General features: G+C 39.5%; 1 protein-coding gene across 5 annotated transcripts in view; it reads right to left on the minus strand.

The window, feature by feature from the left end:
• IGF2BP3 (insulin like growth factor 2 mRNA binding protein 3) overlaps nt 1–21,464 on the minus strand; it is a 130,409-nt gene that overhangs the window by 3,910 nt on the left and 105,035 nt on the right. For 4 of the 5 annotated variants that reach the window (XM_064290073.1, XM_064290072.1, XM_023544351.2 and 1 more), the window contains 5 exons: nt 18,697–18,831; nt 16,821–16,943; nt 14,101–14,236; nt 12,284–12,409; nt 3,232–3,348 (listed from right to left, as the gene is read on the minus strand). In XM_064290073.1, coding sequence (XP_064146143.1) covers nt 3,232–3,348; nt 12,284–12,409; nt 14,101–14,236; nt 16,821–16,943; nt 18,697–18,831 — 637 coding nt within the window. The remainder of the gene's footprint in view (nt 1–3,231; nt 3,349–12,283; nt 12,410–14,100; nt 14,237–16,820; nt 16,944–18,696; nt 18,832–21,464) is intronic. The other variant, XM_064290074.1, reaches the window with a different exon arrangement.

Here is a 21,464-nt window from a genome sequence, read left to right on the forward strand (position 1 = left end):
CACACTTGTGTCAGAATCCCCTGGGCTTCCTGTCTGCAGCAGATTCCTCCAGAGACACTGGTTTGAGGCCACTGCCTCACACAACCTTTTCCATTTTTGTGAGAAAGGGGACTGCTTTTTAATTATGTCTGGGTTACTGAATTGCTCTTACAGAATTTAAAAGGAAAACTTTCTTAAGCTGTTTTCATAAATTTTTTTGCTAAGTTTACAAATCTAAGATAATTAGTAAATTCCTCAAAGTATGCCATTGGAGTAATATACGAAATAAACATTAATTTGACAAAAAAGGAAATTCAGACTTTCTAGTTTTGCATAGTACATGAAGTCATTCAGAAAGCCCAGACTCAGGGAAGGGTGCAGAGACTATTGAAGGGAGAAGAAACCAGCATTGCCCCAGCGTCACAGTAAGGAAAAGATTTTGGGACCCAGGACTCAAAGGAGTCATTTTGAAAAACATTTATGCCAGACATATTCGTTATCCAAGAAGCACATTAATTTACATTATTTAAATATACATTACTACTATATAAGAATACCAAAACCAAACCCACTGCCGTCGAGTCGATTCTGACTCATAGCAACCCCATAGGACAGAGTAGAACTGCCCCATAGAGTTTCCAAGGAGTGCCTGGCAGATTCAAACTGCTGACCTCTTGGTTAGCAGCCGTAGCACTTAACCACTATGCCACCAGGGTTTCCTATATAAGGATAGGAAACAAAAATACAGTAACAGTCACCCCAAATTCCACCACTCGAGATGATCCCTGTCAATTGATAGTGTCTATTAAACCTTCTTTGGTACATATGATTACAATCAAGACTCTTTAATGGAATCACGCTTTCTTCCTCTCCCAAAATAAAGCTAACATTTCTATACCTAGGGTCCAATTGATACTACTAATTTATGCTGGGTACTGGTTAATTTTGAGTCTATGAAACAAGCAAATAATTTCTTCCTTTTAGTTCAAGCTCTCAGGATTATTCACAGGAAACCTCTGGAGAGATTATCATTCTCACCTTTCCAGCTAGTTTTTATATTAAATAATATTTTGCTGAGTTTTCAGTGAAGGTTTACACAGCAGTTTAGGTTCCCATTCAAGGGGTTCTACAGATTGTTCAGTGACACTGGTTACATTTTTCACAATTCATGAACATTCTCGGTATTTGTGTCTTGGTTGCTCCATTTCCATTAATCTAGTTTCCCTGCCCCCTTACATTCTTACTCTTGTTTTAAAGTAACTGTTAATCGCTTGGTCTCAGATGATTTTTTAGCTAGTTTTCTTTTTTAAAAAATACCTTTGTCAATACTGGTGATAGAGGGCTTGGGGCTAAGGGCACTCATACACTGAGGTTAGGAGTATAAACTGCTATACTGTTTGAAGAACCTGAAAAACACATTATGTCCTCTGACCTACCAAGTCTTTCCATAAACCTGTATTACAGAAACAAGGTGGTATACAATTTTGCTAAAAGAATTTTATCACCATACTGTCTGAGACAAATTGGGAACAATATAAATGTCCATCAACTGAACACAAATAATTAACGGTTTGGGGATACTAAATATGTGCCTATTAAAATGACGTGTGTGTGTGTATGGACATTTACATGTGGTATATGTAAATCTATACCAAAGTGTTGAGAGATGGTGAGTCTTTCAGATTATGCATGGTTTCATACTTTTCGGAAAGAAACATTTTTCAACGTCATTAAAAAAAAAACCCATGGACATCAGAAAGAATAAGACTTGAGCCTCTTAATTCTTCTTGTGCATGAAATGTTCACTGCACTTTTTCCAAAATGGACATACTAAATTCTTTTTGTGAGCACGTGTCGAAGACAGATTTTTAACTCATCAATCAGACAGCTAGCAGAATAGTAAAGCTGGTTTACCACTTTATCTTTTACTGCATCCTTTCTTTACTCCTTTATTTTGGCTGGATTTCCTGTTCAAGTATTATCTCTTGCTGCAAGAAAGTATATGGGTTCTGTCACATGTTTTCATTTTTAATTTAACTGTCACTCTCAGTGTACAGTTCTGAGTGAACAAATGCACAGGCATTTAACCACCACCAGATTCAATACGGAACAGTTCCATCACTCCCCAGCATTTCCTTGCGTGGCCTCTTTTCCTTCAACACCTCCCCACCCCCAGCTCCTGGCAACACTGATTTATTCTGTCCTTATAGTTCTGCCTTTTCCACAATGCCATATAAATGAAAAAGTCTGACTTCTTTCCCTTAACGCAATGCATTTAAGATTCATGCAAGTTGTTGCATGTATCAGTTGTTTGTTCCTTATGGATGGACTACAGTTTATCTATTTACCAGTTAAAGGACATTTGCTTTTCTTCCATTTGGGGGCAATTATGAATAAAGATGTTATAAACACTTGTGTAGTTTTCTGTGTTCACCTAGGTTTTTATTTCTCTTGGATAAATAACGAGGAGTAGGATTAATGGGTTGTATGGTAAATGTATTATATTCTTTAGAATACATTTTTAAATAAAAAGTTTATAAAACATAACCAAAGTCAAAACCCTGATAGACTGGTGTTTTCCTACCATTGTCAACTTGTTTACTGCTTAAAACAAAATAAACCACGTATCTGATACTCATATTGGGAGCACATTAAAACACAGAATTCAGAGCATACAGTTATCTATATGACAGATACTATTAGTTCTCCTGCAGTATTTGTTAACCCATCTTCCATAGTAATAAAATGTTTAGCAGGCCACACGTGGACTACGTTTCCCTGCTGCCCTTCAGGTACATCTGGCCTTGTGACAGAGTTCTGAGCAATGGAACATATGTAGAAATATCCTGCAGCAACTAACAGAACCTTCCTTAAGAGAAGGTCTCTTTGTTGTAGCCTCCTCTCCTGTGGCTGGACACAGCTGAATGATTGGCTAGAGCACTCACTGGTGCATCTGGGACCATGTGGACCAAAGCCACAGGTGGGGAAGAGCTAGAAGGAACCCAAGTCCAAGGATTTGGGGGAGAGGAGCCACCATGCCAGCCCTAGATTACTTACCTCCACACTGCCTTTTTCAGAGAGAGGTTAACTTTGCTTAAGCCACTATTGAGGTTTTCTGTCACATCTTTCTATAACCCTAGTATAGACTGAAACATTCAATTCAGATTATAAAATGACAAATTGACTCAAGATTCTGTTAACTTACTATATGTACTTAAAGCACTAGGAGAGCCACAGTTGGCAGAACAGTACCTTAATAGAAGCTCCTGCAAAGCGAGAAAGCTGTTTGATATGCTGTCCCTGCTTGCCAATGATGGCGCCGACTGATAGGGCTGGGATAAACAGATGAACGGTCTCCGTTTCTGATTGCTGTTGGAAAAGGAGGACAGGGATATGCATGCTTACTTGCTACAAGTCAGGCTTTTATTATGGTTGGCATGCAGATGGGGACATGCACATACAGTAAGAATACTAGGAACGTTTTAGAAAAATCACAATGCATTGACACGAATTTGTAAATTACATAACATGACAAGATGACTTCATATATTCATCCTCAAAGCATCTGCATTTAAATTTTCACTTTTCTCTACACAATCTCCTTAAATGTTAAAATGTCACTCAGTTAAAGAGTTAAAAGATAGGTAGACATTATAAAGTTTAAAGAGAATAGAGGGACAAAAAAAAAAAAAAAAGAGGGACAAGATTGAGTTAAATGTTATAAGATTCGCACACGCTACATCCAAGGTAAATTCTTGACAAGCAAATTAAATTCTGGGCTACATATCCAGGGACACCAACTCTGGGCTACATATCCAGGGACACCAACTCTATAGTAGCCATGTAGGTTTCACTTTTTTTTTTTTTTTAATCCAAGGCCTCATAGTTATTTAATGATAAAAACCAGTCTAAAAACATCATGACTTCCGAGCTAATATTCATTTGGGATAGATATTTGTCATTTTCACTGACCATCATCCACTTCTTGCTATTTTTTAATTTTTACTGTACTTTAAGTGAAATTTTACAAATCAAGTCAGTCTGTCATACGAGAATTTATATACACCTTACTATATACTCCTAATTGCTCTCCCCCTAATGAGACAGCACACTCCTTCCCTCCACTCTCTATTTTTGTGTCCATTTGGCCAGCTTCTGACCCCCTCTGCTCTCTTATTTCCCCTTCAGACAGGAGCTGCCCGCATAGTCTCATGTGTCTACTTGATCCAAGAAGCTCACTCCTCACCAGTATCATTTTCTATCCCATTGTCCAGTCCAATCCCTGTCTGAAGAGTTGGCTTTGGGAATGGTTCCTGTCTTGGGCTAATAGAAGGTCTGGGGACCATGACCACCGGGGTCCTTCTAGTTAGGTTTCACTTCTTAAAGACCTGGAGAGTGAACTAACATTACATAGAGAACAAATTTACATTTGGGGGTAAAATGTCATAAGAAACTTTCCCATATAATTCTTTATTGCTTCTAACTCTACCTTTCCCCTTGCACATAGACAAATTAGAAAACTAAAGGCTAACTAAAAAATTCATGAATGAATTTTCTCTCTATACCTCTTTCCTCCACTGCTCCCCATCTTAAACCAACTATGCCCTTCCTTAGACTCTCTTCAAATAGTCACTCTTGCAGAGCTAAAGGACACATTCAAGGGAACAGTTCACAGCTAGCAGGTTCCCAACAGGGCCAACTGAAGTTTCAATAATGTTACCATTAAGGGTTCTAAAACACAGAAGCAGTACACATGTATTCATTCAGTTTACACTTCGTTTATGCTCTAACAACAGTAAGAAAAACATGCTTCCAAGGATAAATTCCAAGAAACATTTTAAGTTTAAAAAAAATTCAACTCTAGGAAATATTCTTTACTAAAATCACTCATCTCTAATCATTTGTTTTATCAGCATTTGTGTAAACAGACATACTAAGTTTGTACTGGATTTTTTACACAGGTATTTCTTTGGTATTCCTGTTCTTGCCAAGACAATGTAACACACTGCAGGTATTAAGACTGCTGTCAGCTGAAGAAAGTCTCCCTATATCTCCACAAGCATTCTTAGGGCAAACATACCAGAAGAGGACTGGCCTCCCCACTAAGCCCTTGACTGTGGAGGTTTGTGACAGGGGCCTGTCCTGCATCAGTCAAGGACACCAGATAAAATTATTTCATTCTTCACTATTTCCAACAGTGCCTCTCTTTGGAAGGCACTATATCTCACAGCCTGCCAGTGTTAAGCAAGCACCATATACCATCTATCCCAGGGAGATACTTTAAGGTCTTATTTTATAACTGGATAGAACAACTGAATTAATGTTGACACTGACCATAAAGTGGTCAGTGTTACCATTAATTTATTGTCATTCTGGTTCTTACACTGCAACAACTGATGTGTTAGTCTTAACCACATTAAAAAAAAAAAAAACGAGGGTAGAATCCTAAATATTTTATCTTACTGAGACCATCTATATTATGCTGATTCTTTTTGGGTGTAATAAAGACCTTTTCAATAATCAGAATAAATCTAATGTGTAACTCCACCAAAATCTACCCCATAATATTTGGCCATGACGATTCAGTTATTTGCTTCCTGGACTTTGTTCCAGAAAGAATTTTATGCTACTTACAAAATGACACAATCTAGGATGATAAAGTAGGTGAAGAAATAAGAGCACAAGGATCTGAACAGAAAAGAAGCCAAAGGTGCTATTACACAAATTTGGCGTTAAGCTTCCTAAAAACTAATTAAAAAAAAACAAAAAACAGTTGCATGATTTATTATGCTTATAAGAGAAAAAATAAGCGTGCTTAGTTGGAACTGCATCACCCCAAACAACATCCTTAGAGTCCCAAGACCTTGCAAGCACAGCCTTAAGTGTGTGTCTTAGCCTTGAAGATACTGAAGACTCCTGCTCCAAGGGACACTCAGGCAGAACTATGTTGTAGTCTCCAATGCTGAACAAAAGCAAAACAATCTGACATAGGGATAGAAGGCTACCACTGTTTCCTTGGTTTTTCAGGAGTAGAGGGTGAGGGAGTCTCTGGGTGGCGCAAACAGTTAATGCACTCAGCTGCTGACCAAAAGGGTAAAAGTTTGAGTCCACCCAGAGATGCCTTAGAAGAAAGGCCTGGCAATCTATTGAAAATCAGCTGTTGGAAACCCTATGGAGCACAGTTCTCCTCTGACACGTGGGGATGCCATGAGTTGGAACTGACTGCACAGCAACCGGTGGTGGTGGTGGTGTGGGGGGTACCCAGCCCCAGTGTGGAGGGATAGGGAGTAACTAACCCGATAGGAAGATTAGGAAGAAATTCAAGGGAAAAGCTGTGTGATGCTTTAGAAACGGGACAGTTGTCAGTGGAGAAGGGCCTAAAGGACTACAAAACAACACAAGGAAGGAGCAAAGGATGAAAAATTAATAGGAAGATAGAAAAATGTACTAAACTGAGATGAAAACAGAAACAACAACTTGTCAAACAGAAAAAAGCAGAGTTAGATGCAAACCAAGTGTTTCTCCACACCAGACGATGGTGCCTCTGACTGACAGTAGTGTGTGTTCTTGGCAATAGTGCCTAAATGAAAAGTTGACTCATCACTGTTTACAGCTCAATGAAGACATTTCTAAGCATCACCCAATTCCCTCTGTTCCAGTTCCATATCCACCAAGCATCTCCCTGACTATAAATTACTTTTTTTTTTGAAAATTATATATCTGTATTTATTCTATATTGATTTTGAATCAATTTCATATCATTTAAAAAAGTAAATGTTTATAATTACTTTTCAAGGAAATTTTCCTCCTGGGAATATGAGGCAGCTCACATAAACTCTTATCTACTTGACAATCATTAAATTGGCTTTCCTCTTCTTGAAATAGATTAAATAGATTCTCCTTTTTGAGAAAACTTAAAAGCTTGCCTCCTCCCTCTCAGGGTCTGTGGGATTCCCTTAACAGGTATTACTGCTAAATCCAGTGGGGGCAAAGTCAAATAGCTGTCCCCACAATCTGTCCTCCATCCCTTTTAGTAGTAGATCCTGCGTTTAGCTGGGCACATGGCTGTCCCAAACACAGAAAGCTTTCCAGCTTCTCTTGCAGCTATGTGTGGCCAGGTGTCTGTGCTCTGGTCAACACAATACCAGGAGAAGCATAGACGAGCAATTTTCAGGCACTACCCTCAAATAAGGAGGTTGCCAATTTCTGATCCCTTATTAGACCCAGTGGCTGAGCTTGAGCAGTTGCCCTGGGCCAGGAGATGGCATGCTAAGCAGAAAGCAACACCAGTCCTAGATGATGTATGAAACCACTACCAGCCCCAGATTGTCTACCCTTGAAATCATCTCATGGAAAAGGAAAACTCATTTAAGCTTTTTTTTTTTTTCCCTTATAACTCACAGTAAAGCCCAATCCTGATACAGAGAGCATGCCAAAATAAATTAAGAAGCATGAAAACAGACATGTAGCAGCATGCCATGGAGGTTTTTGGTCTGGTATTTGTCTACAGGTTGGAAAGTAGGTATTGAGTTTTTTTTTTTTTTTTTTTTAATCACGCTTTAAAATACTAAACACGGCAGAAACAGGGACAGAGGTGGGTGATGTTTATGAAAATATTTATCCAAAATATCTTCTATGCAGTAGTCTTTCCAACATTTCAAGTCCACTCTCCACAGACTAGTAGTTCTTTCTTGTAGAACAGTGGTTCTTCAAAATGAATGACCAGAAACTCCTGATGACTTTTATGAAACATTCTGGAGCTTCCACTTGCCCCCAATGGAATTTTAATTCACCTAAGTCCAAGGCGACCAAAGGTTCATAACCAGTTCAGAAACAGCAGCTGTTTTTAACCTCCCATGTCCATCCTACACATGGGAGTCATCTAAAGAGCTTTTAGAAATTACGATACCTGGGACTCATTCCCACTGTATACTCCTGGGGATTCTAATTCAAAAGGTCTGGGTAATTCTAATGTAAGTACATTTTTTTCTTTAAGACCAAAACCAAACCCATTGCTGTTGAGTTGATACTGACTCACAGCAACCCTACAGAACCAAGTAGAGCTGCCCCATAAGGTTTCCAAGGCTGTGTTCTTTACAAAAGCAGACTGCCACATCTTTCTCCCACAGAGTGGCTAGTAGGTTTGAACTGCCAACCTTTTGGTTAGCAGCTAGTTCTTAGCCACTGTGCCACCAGGTCTCCTTTTCTTTAAAATGGGGTAGAAAAGCTGTCTGTACCTTACAGAAGATGCCAACTATAAATGTAGATGAAAGAAGAAATAAAAACAGTAGTAACTGATTCAGGCAAAAGTCAGCAATAGATATCATACCTACTGGGCAAAAAGACTGTTAGGGAGCACTATACCCATACAGTCTCAAAGTACCACTTATTAATTGCAAATGGGAAAGGTATCTTTACAATGGAGAAATGTGGCACATGATCAAATTTAACATGACCAGTAATACTGACATCATGACCAATAATGGTACAAACTGACAGACACAGTAAGAAGGTGTTCCAATTCCTCCTCCCCCCAAAAAAGTATAACCTGAACCTAATTATGAGGAGGCAATCGGGCAGATCCAAATTTAAGGACATTCTATAAAACCACTGACCTGGATTTAAAAAAAAATGCCAATGACATGGAGGGAAAAAAGGGTTTAGGTATATTCTAAATTTTAAAAAGACATGATAACTAAATATAATGCATGATTTTTCGTAGAATTCTTTATTGAAAACAGAGTTATAAAGGACATTACTGGGACAACTTGGGAACTTAAATACAGACTGCTAAATAATAAATATCGTGTCAACATCACATATAAGAAATATACATGCAACATCCAAGGGATGCTTATTTGTGGGAAGAAAAGGCAAATGTGTGCACATATTTTTAAACAGCAGCTAAGATTTCTTCTATTTTGGAGAAAAGATTAGGAGAAATGGGTCTCTTTTCCACTGTTAAGTTCTATGGATAATTCCTGACATGTTCCTGGAGGTCCAATGCTAATAGAAAGATGAAGTTAGCAGTAGATTCAGCTCTCCAAAAAATCAAAGAACACATTCATCTTCAGTAAGGACATACAATATATACACAATTTATCAACCATTCTAGCTAGAGAAGAGATTTCCTTTCTTCTTAGCATTTAGTGTTTTGAGTGGAATCTCCTACACCCATTCAGGGAAATACCCAGGTCTAATAGACTGGGGACTCCATTATTTCATTGCCCAGAATACATGTAAACTGTAGGGTGAAATTCTGCAAAAAAACACAGACTGCTGAGACTGTCCACATTTTATCCCTTTTAGAATATGAGTTTCCTTTACCCATCCTGAGACCACCAGACCGTTAGGTGTCTGTGCTCTCGCCCTCTTCTTGTATGTATGTTTCTCTCTCTACTGTTAGCAACTCTGCATCTACTCCTGCTTCTAACTGCACCTATTTAGTGTAAATACCTCAGGAGATGCAACACCTAGCCAGGTGAGGTCTTCCTTTCATTTAGTCTTGACTCACATTTATCAGGGTAAGTAATGAGCATTGACCTCTTCTGCCATTCTTAAAACTGGTATGTTTAAATCACTCAGACATTTCACACTGTAAAATGTGCTTCAGAAATATAAGTTTTTACTTAATATGCTCTCGCTTCTCTTAAAACAATCTTAATTTTTCTAACACGGGAACCCAAAACACAGAACTCTAACAGTAAATAAAAAATTGACTAAATCTAGAAAAACTTACACTCTTTGATTTATATATATTTTTATTATCTAGCAATTCACTTTAGGAGCTTTTGTTGCTGAAGCAACCACATAAATAAGCAGAAAAGCTGTGTCCCAGGATGTTCTGTTACACCACTGCTTGTGATGTGAGAGGCTTTACTGATAGCAGCCTGACGTGTGAACAAACAACAGGGAAAGAGAAGAGTTACCAGTGACATCTCAGTTTACAAACTGGGAAAGTGAGGAAGGCTAAGCGACTTGCTCAGAGAGACACCTAGGGGCAGCTAGCAGAAATTTAGGTTAGATGTGAACTTCCCTAGCACAGAATTCTTTAAATAATCAGCTTTTTTTGTGGCTTTTAAAGCCTCATTTCACACAGACTGTTGGGTTTTGGGTGGGTCAGGGATATACCTGCCCTAAATTCCATCATGACAAACTCATCTATTTGTAACAAAGAAACTAGTAGGTAAATTAGAAGTTAAAGGCCCATATACTGAAGCTCGTCCTCGACAGCAGTGGGTTTGGGTTTTTATACTGAAGCTCATACTATCAAATTCTTATTCAGTTCTGTAAAAACTATAAGTGTTTTACCTGAAAAAGTGCTTAAGGGTAATTCATCTAGTTTAACTTCTTTATTGTGCAGAAGAGGTAACACACCCAGAGCAAAGAGGAATCTGACCTAAAGTGACACAAGCTCCTGGCAGAGCTGGGGCTAGAACTGGGCTGTTACCCCCAGGGCTCTTTCCGCCAGTCCCCATTAGCATCAAATTCAGGTACATTATCGTGGTAACTGGAGGGAGACAATCGCGTAAAATGTAATTAACAGCATTCTAGGATCTTCCTTCATGAATTTTTTTTTTTTAATCTCTTCCTCACCTATTTGCCTCTCTCCTTAGCATTTAATGTACTGAGTGGTGTCTCCTATGCCAATTTAGGGAAACACCCAGGTGTAATAAGTTGGGGAGCCATTGTATCACCGCCTACAATACATGTAGAGTAAAATGCAGGTTGGAATTCTGCTGGGATGCTACAGATAATGCAAAATGAATTCGGTCACATTCGATATTTCATTGACATTTTAAGGCCTGAGTTCACCTTAAATTACTGGGCTTTGTCATGTGGTGTACAGGTCCAAACACTTTCGAGGCAGCAGATAAGAAAGAGAGGAAGATGCAAGATGCAGGCGTTGCCAACAGTAATGATAGAAACACACACGAAAGAAGAAGGCAAGAGCTCAGAACACCTAACAGTCTGGTGGTCTCAGGACGGGCAAAGGAAACTCATTCGGAAAGGGATTAAACATGGACAATCTCAGCAGTCTGTGTTCTTGGCAGAATTCCAACCTGCATTTTACTCTCCATCCATTATAGGCAGCGATATAATGGAATACCAACTTATTACACCTGGGTATTTCCCTAAATTGGTACAGAAGGTACACTCAATACATTAAGTTCTGAGGAGGAAGCCAAACAGGCAAAGGAAGAGATGTAAAAACAAATTCATGAAGGAAGATCCTAGAATATTTGTTGTTAAGTATATTTCACATGATTATCTACCTCCAATTATCACTGATAATGCACCTGAATTATGAACCACTTTCAACATAATTTATTACACCAAGTGTCTACTGTGCTGAAATATTATCATACTGTCACTGGTCTCCTTTTTCTAACCTCAGGGGAAACACTGTTCTTAAAAAAAATAAAGTTCCTAAAAGCTTCTCTTAAAAGCAATCCTCATAATTTAGAAATAAATCTAAATAAAAACAAGGTTTATTTCTTACATCATCTACCTCTTTACCAGAAAATAAAAACAAAAGCTGTTTATTATACAAACATAAATTCATTTGTGAGCAAAACCATCTGAGCTGACTGGTTAAAAAGACATAAGCTTCCAACTAACAAAAGTAATTAAAGATAATTCACTGTGAAAACTCCCTTTCCCTGGCAACCCTACTTTATACCCAAAACCAAAACACCAAGCCTATTGTCGCTGATTCAATTCCAACTCATAGGCGACCCTATAGGACACAGAACTGCCCCATAGGGTTTCCAAGGAGCGGCTGGTGGATTTGAACTGCTGACCTTTGGTTAGCAGCTGAGCTCTTAACTACTGTGCCACCAGGGCTCCACTTTATCGCCAGAACCCTCAAAATGGAAAATATGTCCGGTCTTTCCTGATCTTTCAAAGCAGTTAACTTCCAGGTGATAAATATGAAAGAATCCTTTTTAAATCCTTTCCTTCAACCTTAAAACAAAACTAACCTCCTTCCCTCTCCTGCAATTAAGTCTCAAACTTTCCTTTTGGCATGTAAAAGCATACGTGGACAATCCTACCATCCAAATACTTGAGAGGAAATAACTCACACTGTGTTGTTCTCTACAAAAGGGAAAACGAGAAGGTTCCACTGACAAGAACTGGAGAATGTGTACTGGTTCTAACTGTTCACATGGGAACTAAGTTTTACTTTAGGATTTTCCCAAGTAGCATTTACTGTCAAACTCTTGAGTGCAGCAAAGCCTGACTGTGTCCCTTCAGCTGCATCCCACTCAACTATGAAGAAAGTCAAGGCACATTATCTTACCTCAAACTGTGGGTAGGGAGGAGTCATGGCTGAAGGGGGCCCTGAGGTGGGAGGTGGCATCCCTGAAGTGGGTGGGAACAGACCCAAGGCATTCAGATTTAATCCAGGAATTAAATGTGCTTGAAGCTGCAATGGCAAAAAGGTCACTTAATTTTACAATTAAAAGATCAAGTGTAAGCGAGCATTTACAAGTGACGATATAATCAGATTGTGACCTCTGGTGCCTAATAATGAAAAAAATTGTTTTATGACTCAAATTTTAGAACACAGCAGATGTTCAATGTGGCTGTACTTGAGTATACAGCTTACATTTGTTTGTGTTTCTTGGTATTTTCAATCTGTGTGATGGTTTGTCCTCTCCTTTATCTGCAACAAAACTGAAGTTTTCTCAAGGGCAGGGAACACGGCTTTCCCTTCCCCTGCATCCAGCTCACAGTGTTGAAACAAGTAAGTACTCTGCATACTGTGGGCACACAGTAAATACCGACTGACAAGTCCTGTATTAGTCAAAAAGGTAAACAAACAGGATTTGTTCACTGAAAACAAACCAGGTACATTGCTCCTGTTGTTGTTAGGTGCCGTCAAGTTGGTTCTGACTAATGACAACTCTATGTATAATAGAACCAAACACTGCCGGGTCCTGCGCTATCCTCACAACGGAACCAGTTACACAGAACCTGCTGTTAAGAGATCTTTGCTCCTCTGACAGGCTCTGGCACACAAGGTCAAGCCCTTTGGAAATTAGTTTCTTAACCCTATGCAACTGCTGCCACTAATATATCTTTGGAGTGGAAACATGAGCCAGGAGGAGACTTTGGTTTTGTTTCGTTTTACAAGGTGTGAGGAAGTAGAGGTAGAAATTAGAGTTAAGACTTGAGCATACTTGAGACTATCTTAAGGGTAAAAAAAAAAAAAGCCTATGGAGTTCGATTTACGCCCAAGTGACTGAAACACCTGAACAACCAGTGATAACGTGAAGGTAGGCAGACAGTCCAGTGGGGTACGATAATCAACATTCTGGTCTCTTCTCACAAAGGTAATATGCTCTCACATGTCCCTTCTCTTAGATTTAGTGTTTCAGATGACAGACCCAATTTAAGGTTTTTTTTTTTTAATTCTCAACGATTTACTTCAAAATTCAGGATGAACTTCTGATGTGTTCCATTGTCAGCACCATTCCATCCATTAAGGAATGTCAGTAATTCACTTTAATAGCCTTAGTTGCACTACCCAGATCGTTTTGTCATTTGAAATTCTTTTTACTCCCAAAGTTTATATGAGTAACCAAATAAGTTTTAAGCTTCTATTCTTAACAATGCCTTTTATATACTCTACTTCTGTTGTAATACTAACAAGCATGCAAAGTACACAGAAGCCCCATTTTATAGGTGAGGAAACAGGCTCAGAGAGACCAAGTAAATTGTCCAAGAGAACAGAGCTGCAGCTAATATATGGGTGAGCCGGGATTCAAACGCAGGTCACATACCTCTAAAGCTCACATGACTACTACACTAAGCTTCAAAGCAACATTATAAAGGAAATATCAAGCTTTTGTAGGTAGGTATTAGCCTTACTTCACAGATAAGGAAACCAAGGCTTAGAAATACTAAATAATTAGCTAAAATCACAGGACTGCCCAGCATTATGACAAAGTCTTTGTTTTCCCTACTTTCCCAGGGTACCTCTCATGGTGCTAAAAACTGATTTAGAAACTACCTCCTATGATGATGCCACTAAAGAAATCAGTATTAATGCAACTGAAAACATCTTTTAACTACTTAGGGAAAGAAAGACATGTTCTTCATATTAAAACTAACATTCATAGAAGCAATATCATTTTCATAAGACTCCCTGATTTTCTTCATTATCTCTTCCTCAGCTTTGGCACATGTTTCAACACTGCCTTTAACGGTAATGGTGCGTTCCGGATTATACAGCGTCAGTTCCTGCAATCTGCAGAATTAAAAAGGGAAATTAAGGAGAAAGACAGTTAATAGTTATTCAGCCACAGATGGCAATTAAAAGCCAACTGTGGAGGCTGGTCAAACATGAAATGAGTAAGCCCTGAAAGACATGAATCCAAGAAATGTAAAGCTGCAAGAGAAGAAAATACCTCCTTCCCACCCTCTCCACAAAAAGTACTGGGTGTATATATATAGTTCAATTAAGTCCCTGTTTAAACACAGTTTACATCTTGACCACTTAAACCATTTTCACAATTTAACAGTGAAATGCAAAGGAAATGATTGGAGGGAACAACAGTTTTAATGGAAACCAAGGATCAGATAATACATCACCTTTAACTAGTACATCCCTACTCTGCAGTGACCAGTTCTAGGCATAATGTCACCAAGCAAAGCAGCAGCATGAAAAGATTCCAGAAAGGCAAACCACAACTCATGTGTCTAAACGTTTTTCGTCAAAGTAGGCTAGAGGAAATAATATAAATCAATCTACCTTGACTAAGTAAAAAAAAAAAAAAAGTAGACTGATGACCACTTAGACAATTAAAACGTTAGACTGCAGCGGCATTATTCAGACCCTCCCCTCACCCCTCTGCTTGACCCAGGTCCTGCCGAAGCTTCACAAATCACTAAGATTACACCTGAGACCACGTTAAGCCTGACCTAATCAATCACAAGCCCCTATAGGGAAAGCTAAGGGGGTATTTGGTACCGCTCTCCTCCCCATTCCCAGAGTCACATTTTTATTTTCACTACTAGTAAAATGCCTTAGGCTAAACTTGAGACAGATGACTGAGCTAATTACTCCTTAACTTTCTCTCACACTAAAAATGTAAACATCTATACAATGAAGCTTATTTGTCTTAGGCTACTTAAATAAGAAGTTTGTAATCTGAATTGCAGATCTCAAGCCACCTCCACCAAGTATTTTGTATTGATTTTTTAGAATAGCTGCCTCTAGGATAGCTTTTTATTTTTTTTTAAACTCTCTCCTTTCTGAGCATAAAATTCAGTATGATCACTTACTATATTTAACATTTCATGTTTTTCTTCCTTTCTTTACAATCAAATTAGGACTGTCCTACTTTCTTACCACCTCTTCTTTGAAAACTCCTTGCTCCACAAACATTTTGCCTCTGTCTTTCTCTACCATTCTTTCCTCAGTTCATCACTCTCTTCCCACCTCATCTTCCTGGGCCCTTTGACAGATAGTAAGAACAGGTGCCCCCAGAAAAAGATAAATGTTTCCATACAATTTCAGAGCATTCATGGACCCTAGGTGCAATAGCCAACCTCCAAGATGGCCCTGGATGATGTATAGTCCCCTCTCACACCAAACGTGGCTGACTTGTGTAAACAATATTAGAAAAATGACAGAGTGTGACTTCTCAGGCTATGTCATGAAACACATTGCAGTTTCTGTCTTGCTCTCTTGGATCATTCACTCTGAAGAAGTCATCCATGTCTTAAGGATATACTCAAGCAGTCCTGTGGAAAGGACCATGTGGTGAGGAACTGAGGCCACCTACCAACAGCCAGCATTGACTTGTTAGCAACACCATGAGACCTCATGACAGAATCATCTAGCTAAGCTGCTCCTGAACTTTTTTCTTTTAATTTTATTGTGCTTTAGGTGAAAGTTTACAGTGCAAATTAGTTTCTCATTCAAAAATTTACAAATTGTTCTGTGACATTCGCTGCAATCCCCACAATGTGTCAGCACTCTCCCCCTTTCCTTCTATACCCCAGGTTCCCCGTATCCATTCCTTCAGTTTTCCTGTCCCTTCCTGCCTTCTTGTCTTTGCTGCTTTGGGGCAGGTGTTATCCATTTGGTATACCTGATTGAACTAAGGAGCACTTTCCTCATATGCATTATTGTTTGTATTATAGGCCTGTCTAAACTTTGGCTAAAACGTGGACTTCGGGAGTGGCTTCAGTTCTGAGTTAGCAGGGGGCCACAGACTCAGGGATTCCTTCAGTGTCCATCAGGCAAGTAAGTCTGGTCTTTTTTGTGAATTTGAATTTTGTTCTACATTTTTCTCCCCCTCTGTCTTCTACCTTCTCTTGTGATCCCTGTCAGATTCATCAGTGGTGGTAGCTGCGCACCATCTAGTTCTTCTGAGCTCAGGCTGGTGGAGGCTGTGTTCCTGAATTCTTGACCAACAGAAATTAGGTGAGACAAATGCTTACTGTTGCTTTAAGCCATGAAATTTTAAGGGTATTCTGTTACACAGTAATAGATAATACCCTGGGTTATATACTCCAACTTTGGAAATAAACGTCAGAGAACTTGCTCTCTCTTGGATCATGGCAATATGAATTCAGCTGGGAAATGTGAATGCAAAACATTTAGCTCTCCCTGTCTCTTCAGTGGGAACAGATGCTGCTTAAATATGGGTTACAACCAGAGAGTAGGCAGGAGACTGAGTCTGAGAAACTAAATTGTAAGTGTTGGGATACAAGCAAGCAGAAACAGCTGTAAAGTGAGAGACGCTACACCTAATATGTAGCATACAGCTTGAAGATAGTGTTTGAAAATTTCCTAATGCAAAAGAAAGCAAGGCAACACTTACGGAGATATTGTGATTTTAGTGTCTGTGTCTTGTTCAATTTTTTTAAGGTTTCTTCCTTCTTTACCAATAAGTCGGCCTACAAAGTTATTATGAGCTAAAATCTTCAAGGGAATCTCTTCAGTGCTGTAAATAGAAAACCGGCCATGAAATCAAAGTAAGCCCACTCTTGGGTAAAAAGTTAATATTCATTCATTAAACATTTTACTTCCTACCTGCCATACAGAAAGCATCACGCTTGATACAATTTAAAACTTCCTGACTGTTAGCCTATATTGTGGCAAGGCATGAACGGAGGGAGTGAAAAAAACATTAGCAAGTATTTGGATAGAAGTTAATTTTTTTTATAGTAGTTTTTCTTTCATTCACTTTAGGGAGTATCTCCTTCAATGATGGATTCTAGTAGCTCTTTGAAAACACCTCTTACTCAAATCCATATCCCTAAACTGCTAGTGGAAACCCTGGTGGTGCAGTGGTTAAGAGCTAAAGCTGCTAACCAAAAGGTTGGCAGTTTGAATCCACCAGGTGCTCCTTGGAAACCCTATGGAGCAGTTCTACTCTGTCCTATAGGGTCGCTATGAGTCGGAATCAACTCGATGACAAAGAGTTTTTCATTCAGAAACTGCCAGTATCAGAACACAATGTACAAATGCAAACTATTCTAAGTTTAATATCAATTTTAGAATATATATCTAGAGATACATGCATAACTTACAGAAAGAAACTCAACACTGGTTACACTTTGGGGGAAGAGTTTAAGAGCAGGGGGCAGAGCTTCACTTTTCATTTTGTTTCTGAATTTCCAAGTCATCACATATCACTTAAAAAACGTCACTGGGGTTAAATGGATGGTGGGCTTTTTATTTTTCTCTACACTAAAAAAAACAAAAAAAACAAAAAAAAAACCATGTAATTTTATAATACAGCACCATATATAACACCCTATAGGGTGGCGTAGTGGTTAAGTGCTATGGCCGCTAACCAGTGGGTCGGCAGTTCGAATCCACCAGGCTCTCCTTGGAAACTCTATGGGGCAGTTCTACTCTGTCCTATAGGGTCCCTATGAGTCGGAATTGACTCAATGGCACTGGGTTTGGTTTTTTTTAATAGCTAAAATACGTTTACTAATGAAGTACTGGTGATTAGGTTCCCCGGCTAAATGAAGTGCCTTACTCTGGATTCTACATTTAGTGTAGCACTGTTCTGTACAGTAAAAGTAGAACAGAATCCAGCCTCTACTCAGAGGTCCTGAGAAAAAGACACTTAGCTCCAACCACGAACACCCAAATAAACCTCCAGTTAACCTTGGCACATGACTAGGGACTGCCACTACCTCAATACTCTCTGTTCTTCCAGGGTAGGGCTGGGCAGACAAGGGCAGAAGCCTCAATGAGAGCTGAGTAAAAGACAAGTGAGGATCTGGGGCGCCCGCCTCAGGTGAATTCCAGCGCGACTTCTTGTAGGCGCACTTTCCATTCCCCCAGCCACCTTCTTCCACATCTGGACAACTCCTCCCCATTATCACAACTCAGCATGAACGAAAATAAAACATCTAGATTTAAAAGACTGATGCTTCACAACCAAGTTGGTAATGCCAACACTGAAACTCAGCAGGAGCCCTAATGGCACAGTGGTTAAGAGCCCGGCTGCTAACCAAAAGGTCAGCAGTCTAAATGTACTTAGCCACTCCTTGGGAATCCTGTGGGGCAGTTCTACTCTGTCCTATAGTGTTACTGAGTCAGAACAGACTCAACAGCAATGGGTTGTTGTTGCTGTAGCTCACCAGGACAGCATTTCCCTTTATTTGTTGGCCTTTCCTAAGAATTGTTATAGAAATGCAAAATAAAACAGCATTAATATCCGTGTCCTCTTTACTCACAATTTTATGTCTTGAGCTTCTTTATGCATAATCTCCAGAATAGATTTACAAGCTGCAGAGGTGCCTTCAGGAGTAGAGAGGATAGTAATTGACTTCTCAGCAGCACCTGCATTCTCTTTACGATGGACATCAATTCTTATGGTGGGCGCATGCAGAGAGGAAAATGAGAGCTGTAAGCATGTATTCACAATAGAGTCTGTAATTACCAACTGCAAAGTCGCTGGACTTCTGGGCCAAGAGTAGATGACTCACTTCCCTCAAGAGCATAAACTCTTGATAAGCTGTCAACACTGATGACTTAGAGACAAGTTTTAATTCCAAGAACAATCCCCTCTCTTTCCTCAATTCAACCAAGCAGGGACATCTTTCTATTCTGCCCTACCTGTATGTGCTTAAAACTTCCTTTATATGCACAGAACAAACCTCTCATGTCACAGAGCTACGGTCCAGACAAAAGGCTTTTTTCTGCGCTAAGAAAGAGGAACTGGAGTGCATGCCAAGATAGGCGGAGCTGGAATCCCACAAGCCAGATCAAACTCCTTATTCTGCACAGTATCCACTATTACGTTTAAGAACAAATTTCTCTCATCTGCTTTCCTTTTCAAGGCTCTTTCTACATTGTGCAATCTTGACAGAAGAAAGTCTGTTACAAATAATCATAACAGGGGAACCCAAAGAGATGGCAAATCTACTTCAAAGAAATGCCAATAAACACAAACTGATATTCAACCTCACTAGTAATTACACGTATGTGCCAATTAAAATATCATTTTCCCCCAGACATGCAAACATTTTTTAAAATAATTTTTATTGTGCTTTAAGTGAAAGTTTACAAATCAAGTCAGTCTGTCACATATAAGCTTATATATCCCTTAGTACTTACTCCCATTTACTCTCCCCCTAATGAGTCAGCCCGCTCCCTCCTTCCAGTCTCTCGTGGCCGTTTTGCCAGTTTCTACTCCCATCTCCCCTCCAGAAAGGAGATGCCAACACAGTCTCAAGTGTCCACCTGATACAAGTAGCTCACTCTTTATCAGCATCTCCCTCCAACCCATTGTCCAGTCCCTTCTATGTCTGATGAGTTGTCTTCGGAAATGGTTCCTGTCCTGGGCCAACAGAAGGTTTGGGGACCATGACCGCCGGGATTCTTCTAGTCTCAGTCAGACCGTTGTCTGATCTTTTTATGAGAATTTGGAGTCTGCATCCCACTGTTCTCTTGCTCCCTCAGGGGTTCTCTGTTTTGCTGTCAGAGCAGTCATCGGTTGTGGCTGGGCACCATCTAGTTCTTCTGGTCTCAGTTCATGTGGCCCTTTCTGTCTCTTGGGCTCATAATTATCTTGTGACCTTGGTGTTCTTCATTCTCCTTTGATCCAGGTGGGTTGAGACCAATTGATGCATCTTAGATGGCCGCTTGTTAGCATTTAAGACCCCAAACGCCACACTTCAAAGTGGGATGCAGAATGTATTCATAATAGAATTTATTTTGCCAATTGACTTAGAAGTCCCCTTAAGCCATAGTCCCCAAACCCCAACCCTTGCTCCGCTGACCTTCGAAGTATTCAGTTTATTCCGGGAACTTCTTTGCTTTTGGTCCAGTCCAGTTGAGCTGACCTTCCCTGTATTGAGTATTGTCCTTCCCTTTACCTGAAGTAGTTCTTATCTACCAACTAATCAGTAAATAACCTTCTCCCACCCCCCTTCCCTCCCCCGTCATGTAACCACAAAAGAATGTGTTCTTCTCAGTTTATACTATAATCTCATAATAGTGGTCTTTATAATATTTGTCCTTTTGCATCTGACTAATTTCACTCAGCATAATGCCTTCCAGGTTCCTCCATGTTATGAAATGTTTCACAGATTCATTACTGTTCTTTATCGATGCGTAGTATTCCATTGTGTGAATATACCATAATTTATTTAACCATTCATCCACTGATGGACACCTTGGTTGCTTCCGGTTTTTGCTATTGTAAACAGTGCTGCAATAAACATGGGTGTGCATATATCTGTTTGTGTAAAGGCTCTTATTTCTCTAGGGTATATTCCGAGGAGTGGGATTTCTGGGTTGTATAACTTTTTAAGAAAATGCCAGATAGATTTCCAAAGTGGTTGTACCATTTTACATTCCCACCAGCAGTGTATAAGAGTTCCAATCTCTCCGCAGCCTCTCCAACATTTATTATTTTGTGTTTTTTGGATTAATGCCAGTCTTGCTGGAGTGAGATGAAATCTCATCGTAGTTTTAATTTGGACATGCAAACATTTTAAGATAGACAGAATTAAGTACTGGTTAGTGGATGGATAAGTGGGCACATCCATGCTTTTTGGTGAGAATGTAGAGCACGGTGTCAGGACCTATCAAAAGATGAAATGTTTATTATCTTTTGACCCAACAATTCTACTTCTCATAGTATCTCCTACGGATATATCCTTATATACGGGCCCAAACTAGTGTACAGCAGGGTCTCTCACTCTTAACACTATTACATTTTGGGCCAGATTCTCTGTTGTGGGGACTGTCTTGAGCACAGTAGGAATTTCTGCAGCATCCTTGTTCTCTACCCACTAGATGCCAGTAGCACATCCCTTTAGTTGTGACAACGAAAAACGTCTCTAGGTATCGGCAAATGTTCCCTGGGAGCAAAATCACCCCTGCTTTAGAACCACTAGTATAGAAATGTTCACTACAGCACTATTTACAATAGCTAGAAAGAAAATCGGAATTACCTTTAAAATGACCATCAGTAGGAAATCGGTAAACAATAGCA

Source organism: Loxodonta africana, chromosome 8, assembly GCF_030014295.1.
Source record: "Loxodonta africana isolate mLoxAfr1 chromosome 8, mLoxAfr1.hap2, whole genome shotgun sequence".
Taxonomy (NCBI): domain Eukaryota; kingdom Metazoa; phylum Chordata; class Mammalia; order Proboscidea; family Elephantidae; genus Loxodonta; species Loxodonta africana.